Raw genomic sequence first — 20,288 nt, 5'->3', positions numbered from 1 at the left:
TCTGCTGAATATCAGTCGCAGAGCTCTAATTGACACTGAACACTCCAACAGCAGCAGCAAAATACGCAAGTATCCATGAAGCATCCATCAAGATAGATCCTGGGTCATAAAGCAAACCTCAACATACTTTAAATAATAGAAATCACACAGGCCTGCTCTTAGACCGTAGTAAAATCAACTAGAAGTCAGTGGTAGAAAGACAACAGAAAAATCTCAGGAAAGAAAATTAACCTATAATTGATGGGTTAAAAATCTCAAGGGAAATAAAAGAAAGTACATTAACTGAATGAAAATGAATATATGTTCGAAGACTAAAAATAGAATTAAGTTACCATATGATCCAGCAATCCCACTCCTGGACACATATCCAGAAAAACTCTAATTCAGAAAGACACATGCATCCCTGTGTTCAAAACAGCACCATTTACAATAGCCAAGACATGGAAGCAGCCTAAATGTTTATTGACAGATGAATGAATAAAGATATGGTACATATACAATAGAATATTACTCAGCCACAAAAAGATGGAAATGATGCCATTTATAGCAGCATGGTTCCAACTAGAGATTATCATACTAAGTGAAGTAAATCAGAAAGAGAAAGACGAGTACCATATGATATCACTTCTATGTGTGTGGATTCTAAACAGTGACACAAACGAACCTATCTATGAAACAGAAACAGACTCGTGGACATGGAAGACAGACGTGGTTCCCAAGGGGTGGGAGGCTGGTGTTAGCAGATGTAAGCTATTATATATAGAACAGACAGACGAGATCCTGCTGTGTAGCACGGGGAACTATACTCAGTATGCTGTGATAAACCGTAGTGGAAAAGAATATAAGAAAAAGAATGTGTGTGTTTATATATATATATGTGTGTGTGTGTAACTGAATCACTGTGCTGTACAGCAGAAATTAACACAGCATTGTAAGTCAACTATATTTCAACTAAATAAACAGAAAAAAAGAAAAGTGTACAGCCTGTCAGCATTGATAAGATACAGTGAAAGCGATTGAAAGGGAAATTTACAGCACTAGATCTTTATGTTAGAAAATAGGAAAAGTATCAAATGAATAATCTTAAATTCCTACCTGTCCTAGTCCATTTGGGCTACTGTAACAAAATACTACAGACTGGGTGGCTTCTAAACAGCAGAGGTTGAGTTCTCACAGTCCTGGAGGTTGGACAGACCAAAATCATGGTGCAGCTTGATCAGGTGAGGGCCCTTTTCCTAGTTCATGGCCTGGCCTTCTTGCTGTGTCCTCATGCGGTGGAAGGGGTCAGGGAGCTCAGGCTGCTTTTTTGTAAGGACACTAACCTCATTCAGGAGGGCTTCAGCCTTATAAATTAATCGCCTCCCAAAGGTCCCACCTTCTTAGCACTGTCACCTTTGGGGGTTAGGATTTCAGCATATGATTTTGGGGGGAACATGTACATTCAGACCATAGCACCGCATCAAGATGGTTAAGTAAGTAGTAAAGTGGTGCAGCCACTTTGGAAAACAGTCTGGCAATTCCTCAGACGTTAAACCTGGAGCTGTAGACAACCCAGTAGTTCCATTCCTAGGTTTGTACCCTGGAGACTTGAAAACATGTGTCCACACAAAAACCTGTACACAGATGTTCAGCAGCATCATTCACAGTAACCCCCAAACGTAAATTCTCTTTGTGATGTAAAGGATCAGAGAATTTTTGAGTTACCTTCTTTTAGTTGCTTCTCTAAGAGTTAATTGGGGAGAAATTTCGTTGTAATTTCTAACTAAGCATCTTTATTGAGTTATAGAATAATTATAGAGCATTTTAGAAACTGATTGCTACAATGAAATAGCTTTAAAACAATGGATGGTCCATTTAGGTAAGCTCTCAGGATAATCATGACAGACTATTACCATGAAGCATGTTCTTTAGCTGCTCTTTGTGGGGAACATTGGGGGTTTCCCTGTTATCGTTACAAGTCTTCTTGCAACAGAGTGACTCCCTCTGCTCTCTTGACCTAAATTTCAGTTTCCAACAACTTGTTTCTAAATTATTAATGCTATTTAATATTTGATATATATAGAATTCAGGCTTTGCAAGTGGTGCTAGTGGTGAAGAATCCACCTGCCAGTGCAGGAGATGCAAGGGACATGGGTTCGATCCCTGGGTCAGGAAGATCCTTTGGAATAGAAAATGGCAACCTGGAGCAAGATTCTTGCCTGGAAGATTGCATGGACAGAGGAGACTGGTGGACTACAGTCCGTGGGCCTGCAAAGAGTCAGACACGACTAAGTGACTGACTACGCACACACACACACACATAGAGATTTATATAAATTATATATTAAAAATTACTACTTCCACTTTTTATCTGCTATTTTAAGTACAGTATCTGGTGCGTGGTAGATGTTCCATTAATATCTTTGAAATGAGCTGGGCAAGCAATACCTGATCTGTTTACAGATCTTAATCTCTCTCTGAACTTTGCAAAAATGTCCACTGTAAGTAGGTGTTACTGAGTTGAGAATAAAAGTTGCTTTAAGCTAGAACTGGAATCATTACCAAGTAGATGTTATTTTCAGAAAGCTGCTTGTTAAAGACGCCTCTGAAATTATTGGTGCCTTTGTCAAGTTGTCTCTTAACATGTATGCGTACATGGAGAAAAGAAGCAGCATGACGGCAGAGGTTTATTTAGGAAATGAGAGATTCAGGTGCTCCCCCAGCGACCCCCAGCCCCGCCAGCCGTGCTTCTGGAGCGAGTGATTCCAAGCCCTGTGTGAGCCGTGTGGCCAGCCTTCCCATGAGCTCTGAACGCACGAGCACTACATTATCCACACGTGTGGAAGAGGTAGCAGATGTCTCTCTTGGATCTGGTTGCTGTGTATCGCATTGAGGGTTTTTCTGGATCCTTCCCAAATCCTCCAGAAGGCTCTAGTGAGCTTTTAACGAAGAAAGTTCTCTTGGTGTTTGAGCCTCTGGGTTCCCCAGGAGAAGCCCCTTTGGGTACAAGTACATCTGGGGTGTGCCCTGCAGGGTGAGTGGCGGCTCCCAGCTGGACCAGCTTCTTTACTTGAGTGCCCTTGAAAAGTTCTCTGAATCACTAGTAGTTAGCTTTACATGCAGGCTATTTATTATTCCAAGGATGAATTTCAGTTAAAAGGTCAATATCTTAGATAAATACAAAACCAAAACAATATACAGGAAATAGCTCACCTGTTAAAATAATTTGTTTTTGTTTGTTGTTTTCTTGGGTTAGAAGCTTGAAAAAGTGAATTGTTGTTGGAATCCTTTGTTTTGAATGTCATTTTTACAAAATGTTACTGATTCTAATTAACCCCAGTGCAGAGGTCTCATCTGCCTTCTGAGTGCCTAGTGGTGATGACAGGTCTGGTATGAGTCCTCGGGGGACTATTACTGTGTTACCGTACTAAAGATTATCTGTAGCCACACTTAGTGCTTTCTGCCAATAATACACCAGCATACTTCAAGGAGCTTGTTTAAGAAATCAAGGTTTCTATCAATGACCATTTTGAATTGGGAAATTTAGTTTCCAATGGACTTGGGATGAAGATGTTTCTGCATCGTCTTCCTGTCTCCTGGCCTTCCTCTGCCTCAGGTACTTTGCGAGGCTCCAGGCCAAGTGCCTGTGGACCACGAGGTGCAGCCTGAGGCAGGTCTAACACAGAGGCACTGAGCAGACTTGCTGCCCAACAGCACCGCCTGGCTCTGTCAGGGCATCGGAGCACCGCCTCCACGGAGGACAGCGCATGGACCTCCTGACCCCTGCAGAAGTCCCCTTAAGCCCACCGAGCACCCTTGTCTCTGCTTGGGGCCCTCTGTCTTGGGAGAAAGATGGCCTTGATGTGACAGACTGTTTCACTTCAGAGAGCCTGAGTCTGCAGCTCAGTGACAGGCAACAGTGAAGGTGGAAGGCCTGCAGCATTTGGGGGCTGTGGCCAGTGGACCTGCTCTTCGGTTCTCAGAAAGTAAATTTACTGTGGAAGCGGATTATAGACAGAGAAGTTGAAACTAGCACGACAGCATTTGAGAATATTGAATCTAGCTTTTACATAAACAACTTTCTTCCTAAGTGGTTTCCTGTAGTCATCTCATCTGTGCCCGTTAGTGGTAATGCTCACGAGATGTGTGTGTGTCGGCTTCAGTCCCAGGCCAGCTCCCCAGTGCCCCTTTCACTGTTCAGAGCTGTGCCCTCCATGCCCCTCCCGGAGCCTGACCCATCGCAGATGTCATCCTCCCCCTGAACCAGGGAGGACATGCTTCCACAGAGCACGCGAGTGGAGCACTTCCGGCAGCCTCCCCTGACTCTGACACATCTGCAGCCTCCACGTCTTTCCGCATGACTCAGGTCTGATGAGCCGCAGACCCACATGGCACCCAGACCCGTCATCCTTCCTAGCGAGTTGTCACAGCAGACCTGGAAACTAATTTCCTGTGTGGAGCAGGTTGCTTCACTGGTGCTATTTTAGATCGTAGCGCCGGAGCCAAGGAGAAGATTAAACGTGATTCTGCCTTCCCTTTTCTCTGTGCTTTAAAAACCCACTCTGGTTGTACCTAATGCCACTAACCATACAAACAAAAGGGATAAGATGGTAAGTTTTATATTGTGTGTATTTTGGCACAATAATTTTTAAAAAACCCATTCCTTGAGAAATTGACATTTTTATTTTAAGTATACTAGAATTTGATGTGTATTCTGGGCTTGCTATTCCTATAACAGAAAGGGTTATTAATAGAAATACAACTTTTACTGCCTTCTATTTGAGAAATAAAACAAGGTTTTATCAGCATTAATAATGACAACACTTTACATGTCATAATCTGTGGTAGGGATATATGAGTGAACACAGCTTTGTGTGTACAACTTACAAAGTGCACCTGAGCATGCTGTTAGGCCCGGCTCCTGCAGAGCATGCGTGTTAGTGTCATAGGTGTGGTGTGGGTGCAGGAGGCCCCCAGTGGGATGAGGTAGGGGAAACTTCAGCTCAGGACCAGCCTCCCCACCCATGACCAGGACTCGCCCGGTGACTGGCAATTCCCATCATTTCTTGGGGTCTCAGTTTCCTCATTGTAAAAGATCTTTTAAAATGGAAAGAAAACTTACCTCATGGGAATGTTGTAAAAAGGAAATGAAATAGCAAATGTGAAAGGAACAGTCATGCAGAGGGGATTCTTAGTAAGGAGCAAAACCTGAGAAGCATAAACATTCTTTTCAAGTTGGGAAACAAGCAAGTAGCCGTCAGCGATTAAAAATTGCACTTTCCTGCCTCATCTGCCCGCCTCAGTGCCATCATCACCTGAAACCCCAGCACCTGGTCTTCATGGAGCTCCCCCGCCTCCAGCCTTTATAACCCAAGAGTCCTTGAATAACGAGTGATTTGGGGCTGGAGCTAACGATCGTCTCCAGGAGAGGATCCCACAGCTGGGCCTCTTTTCAGGGGACTCGGCCTGGAACCCCTCAGCCTTAAGCCTCAGTCGACAGGTCCTTTCCTTCGTGTCACATTTCTGGCTTAGTCTCCAGTTGTGGACAACGGCTAAACCACTCTCCTTCCTGTCCCCCTGCAGGTTGCTGCTATTAACCCAAATCACCCACTGGCCCAGATGCCTTTGCCCCCGTCTATGAAGAACTGCATTCAGCTGGCAGCCTGTGAAGCCAACGAGCTCCTGCCCATGATCCCCGACCTCCCAGCTGACCTGTTCACATCATGCCTCACCACCCCCATCAAAATCGCCCTGCGCTGGTAAGTGGTGCCCGCCTCAACTCCTAGCAACCTCACTCGCCCAGGGCTTGCTGTGGGGACCCAGTCTACCTGACTCTGGTGGACCAAGTTCCAGGCATGAACTCAGGACCCTGAGTGGATGCTGGGGATGTCCTCTCAGGGCTCAGGATGCGCTTTCCCCCAGGTCAGGTGTGTGCATGGTTTCTAGGAGCTTCCTCTCCATATCTTGGCTAACTGAGGTGGTGTCCTCAGTACCAAGGTAGGTCATGCTAGAAAGTGGACTTTCTTTAAAAAAAAAAAAAAAAAAAAGCTTCTCTAGTTATATAACTCTTTGCTTGAGTTGAAGTAGAATATTTCATATTACTTCCCTGCCATCACTCTTTTGAGAAGTTCAAAGCTCTTGTGACTATGACTGAGGAAGTACGTGGGCTATTCCAGGATGGTAGAAGCTGCATGTAAGGCCCTCTGTCCCTGGCAGGACTCACAGTGGAATGTGTGTGCTTCCTGCCTCCAAGTCCAACTACCTCCCTTAGACTGTCTTGCTCCCATGTAATATCTGCTTTTCCATTTTATGTTTTGCTGGAAACCATATACACAAAGGTAAGTAGCCCTTGGTGAGCCACAGGCAGGACAATGCAGCAGTGTGGGTTCACTGGACTCTGGTGGGGCCTCTTCCTCAACTTCCTGCCAACTTCCTATCCTAACCCCACCAGACACACGGGGTCCTGGTTCCTTCCCCACAGCCCTAGAGAAAGTACTGAGACAGGAGAGGACTCTAGGGGCAGCAACATGGTGCTCAACCCTTTGGGAGGCCCCTTGAGTGACGAGCCCGGGGTGGGTGGGACATGAAGTAGCCTCTGGTGGCTGGTTCGAGGAGAACTTGGACTTGCAGCTTTGCCTGTGTTGCAGCGTCGGGTTGACACACAGCACCTGGAAGAGGGCATCTGCCTCCCACTCCACCCCATCCCTCTCAAGTCCCGGCTGTGGGTCTCTCCAGGGAGAAGCCTTTTCTAGCTCAGCTGATTCCTAAGGAGCTAGAGGAGAAGGAGGGGGGTGATGGGCATTGGCCCCGGCTGCCGAGCCCACTCCACAGCTCAGCCCACTCAGACAGGGCCTGAGTTCGGCTGCTCCTCCACTGCACTGCAAAAAGCAGAATGCATGTGGCCAAAGTGTACCTCGAGGGACCTCACCCGTGGAAGAAAGAGAGCTGAGGCAGGACTGTTGTCATCAAGAACAGTCATCAAGTGTGACGGAAGGTGAAGGGAGGAACACGCTGATAACACAGTGAGACTACGAACCAGGGATGTTGATGTTGAAAAGAATCCCATAGAGACACAGATGGGAGAACTATGGTGTTTGAAACGAAGGACACAGTGGATGGGATTCCTGCTAGGAGGGGGTGGCTGTTGCCTGTTAGCATGTTGGGAGATTACAGCAAAGAGCTGGGCTCTGGGGCAGGCAGCAGAGGGAGGGAGGTGGAAAAGCAGGAGACATGGAGGTAGAAGCTCCCCTGCGGAGAGAGACGGCGAATGAGGCAGAGCTGGAAATACCTGAAGCCAGTGCTGACACTGGCTCCATCCCGAGGCTTCCCCAGTTCATCCCGAGGCTTGGGCTGACAGGAAAGGAGGAAGCAGGGACCTGCCCTCCCGTGAGGCTGAGGCAGCCATTCCCACACTGCCTCAGAGCATCACTCCTTTGCTCCCTGGCCATGCTCCTGCCCTTGACTGTAGGTCTTTTCATTCTTTCATTTGTGAATTTTTCTATTTAATTCTCTGTACTCTGTGATCACTGTCAGAAAAGGTTTATGGTGCCATTTAACATGACCTCAGGAAGATCTGTGGTCCAGATAGCTCAGGAAGCCGTTCATTTTATTCATTGTCCAAGAAATAATTTACTAAATACCACCAGTGTGCTTAAAACCCATGTTAAGCACTATAGGCAGTGCGAAGAACCATTGCCCTCAAAAATTTATGGTCTCATTGAAGAGACAAGATGTGGCCTGAAAATTCATTATTTAAATGAGTGCTTCCTGCCAGACAAGGAAATCTGAATATTTCAGGGCATCCACGAGCAAGGGTATGGCAATAAGGGCTGTTTGTGTTTCCAGAGGACAGAGGGGCCAAGGGGGTAAGAGAGGACTTCTTGGAAGAGAGGGAAACTGAGTCTGGGTCTGGGCAGATAGTGGGACTTGAAGGGGAACAGAGAACACACAGGCAGGTGACTCCTCATGCACAAACGTGGGTCAGTAGAGGACGGTGTCCAGAGGGGTGACATGAGGTCAGAGGGTGGGCTGACATCAGAGGGTCAACTGCTTTGATGTTGGACTAAGGACCTTGACTCTTCTAGGTCTGGCAGGGGGAGGCGTTAACCTGGGGAAATGACTTACAAATACTGTTTAAGATAACCTGTGTAAGGATAGGGAGGGATGCCTGGGGATTTCCTGTCATTACTGCTCCAGAGCTGACGGTGCACACCAGCTCTGCTCCGGAACCTGGGCTGGGTGCTGTGTCAGAGGGGGCTGTGAGTAGAAGGGCAGGGATGGGTGAGGGAAGCAGCAGGAGGAGCATAGACGGGCCTTCTGCTCTCGCCACTCCCCACTCTGCTGCCAGCACGAGTTGATTCGTTTCTCCCCGATGCCCCCTCCGCCCAGGCTGCAGCCCTGTGGTCTTCCACCAGTCAGGAGGGCCAGACGTCCCTTCACTGGCAGCTGTGGGTTCTTACCCTAGGGTCAGGCAGCAGGCTTTCACTCCACCGTGATGTGAGGCATTGTCTCGGTACTTACCTGAAATCCTCTTTTGGAGTTAATATATAATTAAATTTTTAAAAGTAAGTATTCAGTAGGAAGCACAGTGAAAAGCGAATGAAACTAATATGGTTACCGTAGAATGGACTTTGAGATCAATACATCACGACTGTGGGTGTTGGTCATCAGATAAGCACTGCCTGGAATGATTAAGCAGAGTCCCAGGTGGGAAGATCTTTTACAATTAACCACTTTCTGCATATTGAGGAATAGAAATTAGATTGAACATAACATTTCACTGAGTGTTCTTAGCCTGTGAATAGCAATAAACCGTATTCATTGGAAGAATTGTCAAGGGAAACGTGTACTTCTTTGTAACAGCTTAAAGAAAAATACCAGCCTTTTTTTTTTTTTTTTTTTTTTTTTCACATGGAGAAAGGAGACAGTTTGTCAGATAATACTTACTTATATTTTTAGGGTCAAGGATTTCTTAAAAGTCAGTTTAATATTTTCCAATGAAAAGTGGGATATACATTCTTTGTAGAAAATTTACTAAAAAGTAAAAAAAGAAGGAAAATGTAAAAAAGATTTTACCATCATTACCACAGTTAGTGTTAACTTTTTGGTTAAAAAGTCTTTTTTTCCTGTGTTTGTATGTTTTTCATTGATGCAATTAGACTGAATTTTCAATTTCAGGTACTTAAACCTTAGCATAACAAACTTATTTATCCTTGACCACTATAAACTCTTGGTAAATGTCATTTGTAGTGATGGCATAACATTTCACTGTATTGATGTTCTGTTTTATTTAACCAAGTATAGGGCTTTAGTAATCCTATTTACTTAGGATTCAGGTATATAAAAGTAGGATAGCTCAAACTAGCTCTAGAATAGAGGTCCATGGACTTTTTCTATGAAGGGCCAGATTTTAAATATTTTAGGCTTTGTGAACTCAAGGGTCCCAGCTCTATTAACATAGCATGAAAGAATCACAGACAGTATGTAAACAAATGAGCATGACATGATGGTATTCCAATAAAACTTTACTTACAAAAGCAAGTAATGGGCCAGATTTGGCCTGGGAATCTTAGTTTGCCAACCCTTGCTTTTAATGGAAACAAGGGACTTCCCTAGTAGTCCTGGGACTAAAACTTTGCAGGGGCCCATGTTCAGTCCCTGGTCAGAGCTAGATACTGCCTGCAGCAACTAAGAGCTGGCATGTAATAAATAAAGGATCCCACATATGGCAACAAAGATCAAAGATCCTATGTACTGCAATTAAGACCTGGCACAACCAAATGAATAAATTTAAAAAAAGAAAATGGAACCAGGATTTTACCTAAAAATGACTGCTGCACTTACCTATTTGTCAAGGAACCTGAGCAATAAATAACCTAGGAAAAGCTTTGCTCAGGAACATTCCTGTATAACTAAAAGGATGGTTTGCACTATACTCATACAAGGCATAGTTGCTAGAGAAAGTTATATGCCTTATAAAGAGGATATAGCCTTATTTTGTATGTACATAATACATGTATGTATATTTAATGCCAGATGTGCTTATAAATCTTATTTGATGAAGTAGTTGTCAGAATACATCATTCTCTGATTTTTGTTTCATTTCCTTCTTAATCTTCTTCATTATCAGAAACTGATAATATCAGTAACTCTGAAGTGAGCAATTATATTATTCTCCTTATAAATGATTTCCTTACCATATACTTCCATATAGTATGAGTCCAAGATATGTTTCTTTTTTTCTTTAGGCTGTTCTCTACTTACTAGATTGAATGGCAGAATACATTTTAAATTTTATGGATATATTTGTATGCTCCTGAAATTATAACTCAGTGGTACTTAATTTGCTGTGGGACTTGCTGTGAAATAGATTGATGCCCATCGCATTGTGTGGCATGCAGTTGTATTGTCTGTTAATGAAAATGGCAGACATTATCTCGGATTGAATAGAGGTCAAGAAATGTGTTTCCTTCCTTTCAATTAAATTGAGTAATCTCAAGGAGTTTAAATGTTAATTGCATAGTATTAATGTGTATTTGTCAGCATAGGAAGTCTGGTCTTCATCTTTGCCCAATGAGAGAGGCAGCTGCACAGACACCCTGCCCCGAAGCTGCTCTTGAGGTCCTGCATCGTCCATCCAGCCTGGCCCTTTGCTGTGTCCTGCTTGTCTCACTGCAGGCTCTTGCTTTGTATTTTGCGATACTTGTGGCATTTGCTTTGTATTTTGTCCTGAAGACTCAACCAAGAATCAGTCAGAATTGCTTTCAGAAACGTTAATTCTTTCTGGTGTTTGATACTGGGATTCACCATTTACTCTCTGTACTGCTGCTGCTAAGTTGCTTCAGTCGTGTCTGACTCTCTGCGACCCCATAGATAGCAGCCCACCAGGCTCCGCTGTCCCTGAGATTCTTCAGGCAAGAACACTGGAGTGGGTTGCCATTTCCTTCTCCAATGCATGAAAGTGAAAAGTGAAAATGAAGTCACTCAGTTGTGTCCAACTCCTAGCGACGCCATGGACTGCAGCCCACCAGGCTCTTCCATCCATGGGATTTTCCAGGCAAGAGTACTGGAGTGGGGTGCCATTGCCTTCTCTATATTCTCTGTACAGTTTTCTCAAATACAACTTCTCTGCTGGAAAGCAAACTTTCTGCCTACCTATTGAATTGGTGCTTTCTGTTTTGTCATCTTTTTCAGCTTCTTATAAAAACTGAATTAAAATGACTGCCTTATTTCTTATGTTTCAGGGCAGTTGATCTAGATACATTCATGAATATAATTGTCTTACCAATTTACTTTGTAGTAATGTCATGCTTTGGGTTGTAGACCTTGTAAGAAACTTAATTTGGGATTTAGTTAAACTTTTTTTTTTTTTTTTTTTAATCCAGAGGCCCTGACATTGTGGCCATAACTGTAATTTGGCCCTGCTGTGTAAAGCCCAGGGGAGCTTCAGGGTAATTTCCAGTCTTTAGGTTATGTAATTTGTCATGCGCCCACTCTGAGGAAAATATTTTTTCTCCCCCAACTAGACGATGTACTCTCATTGTTCCTGTCTCTGACATATACTCAATTAAGATGAATATCATAATGTATTGTAATGGAGCTCCTTTTTAAAAAAGTTGACATGCCGAAACCTGATTTATGCTGCTGAGAAACAAATTGGACCAGACAGGATGGCACAGGCTGCTCACTCCCTCCCCTGAGCTCAGTCCTCGGGCTGCCAGAGAAGAGTAAGATTGATGGGTCCTCCAGCGAGTCTACTCAACGAGTCAGAAACAGTGTGGAGCCCTTGATGGCTGATACTGTTGAGGGTGGGGAGTGGAGCAGGTGAAGACCAGAAGGTGCAGGTGAGGCAGAGGGCAGGTCTTCGGGTGTGCATGTGATCGTTTCCCTCATTTGCAGTGGATGGTGCAACTTGCCTGCCATGTCTGGAGCTGAGAGGGAAGGAAATAAACAAGGTTGCTACCTCTCCTTTGAAGGAAAATATACGCCTATAAAAATCAAGAGCACTATACCATAGAAGAGTAATTCAGAGTGAGAATAAGCATACCTGAAGTGATAAGAGAGAATATTGGAACCAGGAAGAAGAAATATGAAAGATTAGTTGGAGATATGGGTAATTAAAAACATAATTGATGAAGTAAAGAATTTAGGGGGTGGATTGAAAGGTGGCCTTATGAATATTACTAAAGGACAGGTTAGAGAACTAGAAGACTGGTGAGGAGTTCCCACCAAAGAGATAGAGATGGAAAGAATAAATGACCAGAAAGGTAGAAGCAAAGTTTGAATATCTGAGATACTGATCATGAAAATTAAGTATAGGTTTAGGTCTCACTGTGTTAGTGATGACCACCAAAAGAATGGAAATAGAATGTATCATGTTCGCATGAGGAGAGAGAATTTCTTCTCTCCAAAAGAAGGTAGAAAAAAAAAAAGCAAAGTAAATAGAAAATGTGAAATAAGATATCTGGAATAAATTTTGAAGTGAAAGTGATTAGTTAGTTCTTAGTGAGTTGAATTCACCTCTCAAAGGACAGTGATTTTCATGTTGCATAAAAATTATCATGATACAGCATGTATCACAGGATTTGTGTTTAAAACAAAATATTTGAGCGGTTGAAAATCAAAGGGTGAAAGAGGAGAAATAGAAACAAACAAACAAAAAAGCTGGAGGAACAATTTTAATCTGCATCAAAGAAGAATCTGAGATTAAAAAAGTATTGGAAGGACAAAGAAAAATGTTTTATTGTGGTAAAAAGAGTAGACAATCAAGAAGATACTCTGATCGTGGCTTTATATGCATCAAACAATATGGCCTTGAAACATGTAAGATGGGAACTGAAAAGACTGTGGGCAGAAGTGAATAAACCAGGGATGTAGGTGCTGAGACTAAGTACATACAAAGTAAGAAAAGTAGTTTAGAGTTTTTAAATAGCAGGATTAATTAAGTCTAATAGAGGCATATAGGACCATATACCCAACAAGCAGAGAATGCACATTATTTTTGAGCATACGTGGACCATTCACAAACAAAAACTGTGTACCAGACTCCAGAGAAAGCTGTAATGATCCCAAAGAATTGATGCCATGTAAAATCTGTTCTCAGACCACCATACAAGAGAGTTGGAGCGTGATAATGAAAAGAAAGTGAAAGTGTTAGTCACACAGTCGTGTCTGACTCTGTGACCATAGTGCCTGTAGCCCACCAGGCTCCTCTGTCCGTGGAATTCTCCAGGCAAGAATACTGGAGTGGGTACCCATTCACTTCTCCGAGGGAATCCTCCCAACCCAGGGATCAGACTGGTCTCCCTGCATCACAAGCAGATTCTTTACCTTCTGAGTCACCAGGGAAGCCCCTTTAAAATGTCTGAGAACTAAAAATCTTATTCTTAAAAAAAAAATCCTTAAAGAGGAAATACTTTTTGAAAAATTATGAAATATTCAAAGCTGAATGACAGTACGAGCACAACTTTTCATGTCTGTGAGATGTAGTTAAAGCAAGCTAGGACTGAATACATTTAGTTAGAGAACGAAGATAAAAAAATAAAAGGAAAATCAGATGTTCACTGTAAAGACCCCGAGGGAAATGCAGTAAACAAACAGGAACAGGAAGGAAGGCGGTCCTAAAGATGAAGGCAGCCCTGAGCTGTTCATGGTGTCTCCACATCCAGAGCCCCTCCGGGTAGTTTCTCTAGAATTTTCCCAGTCAGGAGGAGCAGTCCTAGGGCTCTACGGCTCTTCATACAAATTTTGGACCAGCACTCTCATCCTTAGCTCCTCCTTCAAGCGAGTCTGGTACCTCAGTTTTCATTCTTTCGGAGATTCCCCATTATGACGGTGCTTCTTTTTGGGTTTTCCCCTTGGAGGTTTAGGGCTTCCAGTCTCTCTCTGCTTAATTGCTACAAATTGCCCAACTCTTGGTTAAAATTTTCAATTACGGTAATAAAAGTAGTTCACAATTGTTAAACATTATGCTGTACCATTACATGAATCAACTTATTCAGCCCCTACAGCAAGCCTGTGTGGCATGGCCTACCTTCAGCCCTACTCTCAAGAGGAGGGAGTTAAGGCTGCATGGTCGTAACTGATAGAGCCAGGATTCAAGCCCTGTCCTGACCCCAGCACTGACACTCCAGATGATCTGTATAATGACTGGCTTCTCATAATTTTCTCTCCTTGTCCTTGTCTTACTCTTTTTCTTGAGATCCATGTGCATGTTTAATCCAGCATGTTTAAGTTGAGTCATGGGCATTTACTTGGTAAAGGTTGTACAGGGTTCTCCAGCAAATATGCTTAGTGGAGAAACTAGAGATGCACTCTCCTTGACACTGGGAATAAGGCAAGGGTTCTCTCTGGTGGTTCTTCAGTATCAGAAGTCCTGGTCATCAGTAAGACAAGATACAATGTTTATAATTATCCATGTGCAGAATGGGTCATGGAGAAGGCAATGGCACCCCACTCCAGTACTCTTGCCTGGAAAATCCCATGGACGGAGGAGCCTGGTGGGCTACAGTCCATGGGGTCGCACAGAGTCGGACGCAACTGAAGCAACTTAGCAGCAGCAGCAGCAGAGTGGGTCATATTTCATCAGTTCTAGGATGTACATTTTCATATCTGAACATAGCTGAGATATAGTACCATCTTTTGATAAATAACATGCCTGCTTTGGTTGGCAGCACTTTTTCTTAGCAGTATATAGAAACTCTTAGAAAACCCCACATCAAGATATGTGCTATAACCTTTCTCATGGCACTGTTTGTGAAATAACTGACTCAGTGTTCATGGATCATGGGCAAAATACCATGTTTGCAATAGGTAAAATTACTGAGCTAGGCTTACATGCACCAAAAATAATCTCAAAATCATAATGATGTTAACAGATTTTAATTAGAAAAGTCTAAAATTTACAGTCTAAGCTTTCTCTATAAGACCAGAAAAAGAGAATCGCATCAAACCCTAAGTAAGTAGAAGAAAGGAAATAAGAAAACAGTAAAAATAAACAAAATAGAAGATACACCAGAGAAATTTGCAAAACCCATGAAAATAGATGATAGTTTTTGAAAAGTTCAACAAAAATGTTAAACTGTAGGTGGAATGGTCAGGAAAAACAAAAGCTATAAATCGCCTGTTTCAGAAATCAAAGAGCATCGCTACAGATCCAGCAGGCATTAAAAGGATAGTAACAGAATCGAAAAGTAATGTCTTGGACTGCAAGGAGATCCAATCAGTCCATTCTAAAGAAGATCAGTCCTGGGTGTTCTTTGGAAGGAATGATGCTAAAGCTAAAACTCTAGTACTTTGGCCACCTCATGCGAAGAGCTGACTCATTGGTAAAGCCTCTGATGCTGGGAGGAATTGGGGGCAGGAGGAAAAGGGGATGATGGAGGATTGAGATGGCTGGATGGCATCACCAACTCGATGGACGTGAGTTTGAGTGAACTTCGGGAGTTGGTGATGGACAGGGAGGCCTGGCGTGCTGGGATTCATGGGGTCGCAAAGAGTTGGACACGACTGAGCGACTGAACTGAACTGAACAGAATCCTTTAAATATGAAGAGTTTTGTGCTAATAAATTCTATGTGTTAGGTGAAATGGATGAATTTCGTGAAAGACACAGATTAACAAAACCGACACAGAAGAGAAAGAAAATCTGGCTAGTTTATATCTCATAAAGAAATTGAACTCCCTAGTTTTTCCCTCACAAAGAAAAATTCCAAGTCCAGATATCTTTGCTGATGAATTCTAGGGAACATTTAAGAAAGAAATGATACCAATCTTAATACAAACTCTTTCAGAAAATAAGAGGAAGGGGGAACATTTCCTGTCCCATTCTAAGAGGCCAACTTTATCCTGAAAATTAAAGTCAAAGACTCGGCAAAAGGAGGAAAAAGAGAATCTGCAAGACAAGATCCCTCATGAACCCAAGTATAAAAAACATTTTTTTAATATTTAAAAAAAATTTTTGACTGTGCCTCATAGGATGGAGATTCTTAGTTCTTCTCTGATCAGGGATCAAACCTGTGCCCCCTTGCAGTGGAAGTTTGGAGTTTTAACTGTGGACCACCAGGATAGTCCCAATAGCCTTAAGAGTTCTTAACAAAATATTAGCAAATGAAGCCCAACAGTATAGAGAGAGGATAAAGTATTATGATCAAGTAAGGCTTATCTCAGGAATGCAAGGCTTAATGTGAAAATCAATCAACATAATCCATTACATTAGCAGAATAAAGGGAAAAACCTATTTGGTTATTTCAATATATGCATAAAAAGTATTTGACAGAATTTGGCACTGGCTTCATGACAAACTGATTCAGCAAACTGCAAATAGAAGAGAACATTCTCAAGCTCATAAAAGGCATCTAAGAAAAACTTACAGTTAACATTATAGTTGAAATGGCGAAAGACTAAACACTTTCCCCAGAAGACTGAAAACAAGGCAAAAATGTTCACTCTCACCATTTCTTTCAACATTGTATTGGAAGTCACAGTCAGTGCAGTAAGCTAGAAAAGAATAAAATGGCATGCAGCCTGGCAAAGAAAGAAAAAGATCTCTCCACAGACAACATGATTATCTACATAGAAGATCATGAGGGACTTCCCTGGTGGTCCAGTGGGTAAGACTCTGTGGTCCCAGCACAGGGGGCCTGGGTTCGAACCCTGGTTAGGGACCTAGATCACACATGCTGCAACTAAGAGTATGAATGCCACAATAAAAGATAGAAGATCCTGCATGCCATGTCTGAGACCCAGTGCAGCCAAAGGAATGAATGAAGAAAGAAAAAAGAAAATCATGAGGTCTTCAAAAAAGTCACTGGAACTAATAATGCATTTTATCAAGGTTCCAAGATATCAGATCAATACCCTCAAATCAGCTGCATTTCTGTAAAGTAGTAACTAATAGTTGGAAATTGAAATTTTTAAAAAATACTATTAGCTATGACATCGAAATTCTAGAATATTTGGGGATGAATGTAACAACATATATGCTAGACCTATGCACAAAAACTATAAAACATTACAGAGAAAGACCTAAGTAAATGGAGAATTATACTATGCTTATCGTGTAGAAGACTTAACATTTTTAAATGTTCAGTTCAGTTCAGTCACTCAGTCATGTCCGACTCTTTGCGACCCCATGAATCACAGCACGCCAGGCCTCCCTGTCCATCACCAACTCCCAGAGTTCACTCAGACTCACGTCCATCGAGTCAGTGATGCCATCCAGCCATCTCATCCTCTGTCGTCCCCTTCTCCTCCTGCCCCCAATCCTTCCCAGCATCAGAGTCTTTTCCAATGAGTCAACTCTTCACATGAGGTGGCCAAAGTACTGGAGTTTCAGCTTCAGCATCATTCCCTCCAAAGAAATCCCAGGGCTGATCTCCTTCAGAATAGACTGGTTGGATCTCCTTGCAGTCCAAGGGACTCTCAAGAGTCTTCTCCAACACCACAGTTCAAAAGCATCAATTCTTCGGCACTCAGTCTTCTTCACAGTCCAACTCTCACATCCATACATGACCACTGGAATGTTAATTCTATCCAAATGTTAATTCTATAGATCCAATTGACCTATAGATACAGTGCAATATCCCAGTCAAAAATCACTGTTTTGGGGAAGTTGATAAGTTGATTTTAATGTTTATATAGAAATGCAAAGAGTCTAGCTAAAACAATTTTGAAACAGAGATACATGGTTCATTTCAAGATTTAATATAAAGCCACAATAATCTAGACTGTGGTATTGGTGTAAATATAGCCATGTATATCAGTGGAACAGAATATGGAGTTCAGAAATAGACCCCCACATATATGATCAATTGATTTTGGACAGAGAAACCAGATAGCTCAGTGGAGAAGGGACTGTGTTTTCAACAAATGGTACTGGACCAACTGGCTTTCCTTTCAGGAAAAACAAAAATAAAACCTCACTCTTACTTTAAACAAAAAAATTTATTTCTGATCTTCTATATAAAAGACAACTATAAAACTTAAAGATGAAAACATAGGAGAAAGTGTTCATGAGTTCTTACACAGACCACAAATAGCACAAGTCATTAAACAATTAATATATTGAGGTTCATTAAAATAAAAACTTCTTTGATAGACACTATTGAAAAAATAAAAAGACAAGCCACAAACTAGTTGAAAAGTTTTACGGTACATGTATTTGAGAGAGACCTGTATCTGGAATATATAAAGAACTGTAAAAATTCAACCATGAGAAGACAACTTTAAGTGGACAAATGATTGAATAGATGCTTAACAAAGAAGATAGATGAACAGCAAGATAGAGAGATAGACACATGAAAGATGCCCATGTGTTAGTGAGAATGTGGAGTAACTGGAATGTTGTTACATTGCTGTTGGAATGCAAATAGTACAGCTACTTTAGAAAATAGTATGGCCATTTTTAATAACTTTAAATACACACACAGCATTGTTGTTGTTTTAGTCACTGTGTCTGCCTCTTGTAACCCCATGGACTGTAGCCTGTCAGGCTCCTCTGTCCATGGGATTTCCCAGGCAAGAATACTGGAGTGGGTTGCCATTTCCTGCTCAAGGGGATCTTCCCCATCCAGTGATGAAACCCGTGTCTCCTGCTTGGCAGGTGGATTCTTTACCACTGAGCCACCAGGGAAGCATACAGCCCACCAATTCTTCTATATATTTACCCAGGAAGAATGAAAACATGTGTCCACACCAAGATGTGCAATGAATGGTCAGAGTTTTGTTCATGGTATCCAAAACCTAGAAACAGCCCAGAGAGATGTTCATCCATGGGTGAATGGGCCAATTTAGGGACATATACTTGGTGTATTATTGCTTGCCAATAAAGAACATGCTCTCAATATAACGTGAATAAGTCACTGCTTAAAAGAAGATAAGCCCAAAAGAGTACATAGTTTATAATTTTGTGACGTTCTCAGTGTGAACTATAGCGAGAGAAAGCAGATCTGAACTTGCTGGAGAGAGACAAAGGATGGGCTGGACAGCGCTTTAGGGTGATGGAAATGTCCTGTGAGGGGATGGGAGTGGTTGGTTGCACAAACATACATTTGTCAAATGCTTCCAATTATAATCTGAAATGGGCGCATTTTACTGTATGTAAATTGCACCTCATTGAAGTTGATTTAAATGTTTTTAAATGCATAATATTGGGTAAAAAATAAAAAATACAATACTTTTTTTGTAAACACCAACATAGTATAAATAAGTTTGCAAGTTTACACATATACTTAAAATATGGAAGGGCATACATTAAATAGATGTGGGTGGGTGCCTGTGGAGCTTGAGACAGGTTGGGGAAGTAGGGAAGAAAACAGCAATACAAAAGAGGTGTACACCTGTGATGATTTGTTCCACTGATATGGAACTGTGAACAGCCTTCTGGACAGCTGACATCTTAGAAAGTTCACATATATGAATTGGACTAGGAAGACCACCCTTTGCAAGATACCAGGATTTTAAAATCATGTCTCCTTTTCTTTCTTTTAAATATCAGATGTCATTGTTAAAATGTTGTCTCAAGGCTCAATGTAATCGATAATGGTAAAAAGCTAAGAAATAATGTTTGCAGAATTACTGTCTAAATACTGACAAATTTGACCAGATTTTAATGGACTTTCCTTGTGGTCCAGTGGTTGAGACTTTGCCTTGCAATACTGGGGGTGCAGGCTCAATCCCTGGTGGGGGTGCTAAGATCCCACATGCCACGGAGCTAAAAAACCAAAACATAGAAGCAATATTGTAAAAAATTCAGTAAAGAATTTTAAAAATGGTCCACATCAAGAAAAAAATCTTTAAAAAAAATTTTAGGCACATAGGGCCTTTTGAAAATCATCTTATTTCCCTAAGGAAAAGTATTAAGTAAATTTTTCTTTGAAGGGCAAGTTGCCTTTTTATTTTTGTTCACGTGGGGCTTATTTCAGTTCAGTTCAGTTGCTCAGCCGTGTCTGACTCTGCGACCTCATGGACTGCAGCATGCCAGGCTTCCCTGTCCATCACCAACTCCCAGAGCTTGCTCAGACTCACGTCCATCGAGTTGGTGATACCATCCATCTTATCCTCTGTCGTCATGCCATCCAACCGTTTTATCCTCTGTCATCTCCTTCTCCTGCTTTCAGTCTTTCCCGGCATCAGGGTCTTTTCCAGTCAGTTCTTCACATCAGGTGGCCAAAGTGTTGGAGCTTCAGCATCAGTCCTTCTAGTGAATATTCAGGACTGATTTCCTTTAGGATTGACTGGTTTGATCTTGCAGTCCAAGGGACCCTCAAGGTCTCCAGCACCACAGTTCAAAAGCATGGATTCTTCGGTGCT

The 20,288-nt window shown here is 42.2% G+C and overlaps 1 protein-coding gene across 4 annotated transcripts in view; it reads left to right on the top strand.

The window, feature by feature from the left end:
- RPTOR (regulatory associated protein of MTOR complex 1) overlaps window positions 1–20,288 on the top strand; it is a 321,386-nt gene that overhangs the window by 156,394 nt on the left and 144,704 nt on the right. For all 4 annotated transcript variants that reach the window (XM_004013082.5, XM_012186450.4, XM_012186449.4 and 1 more), the window contains exon 6: window positions 5,563–5,738. In XM_004013082.5, coding sequence (XP_004013131.1) covers window positions 5,563–5,738 — 176 coding nt within the window. The remainder of the gene's footprint in view (window positions 1–5,562; window positions 5,739–20,288) is intronic.

This window comes from Ovis aries, chromosome 11 (assembly GCF_016772045.2).
Source record: "Ovis aries strain OAR_USU_Benz2616 breed Rambouillet chromosome 11, ARS-UI_Ramb_v3.0, whole genome shotgun sequence".
NCBI lineage: Eukaryota > Metazoa > Chordata > Mammalia > Artiodactyla > Bovidae > Ovis > Ovis aries.
This window is presented reverse-complemented; position numbering and strand designations above follow the sequence as displayed.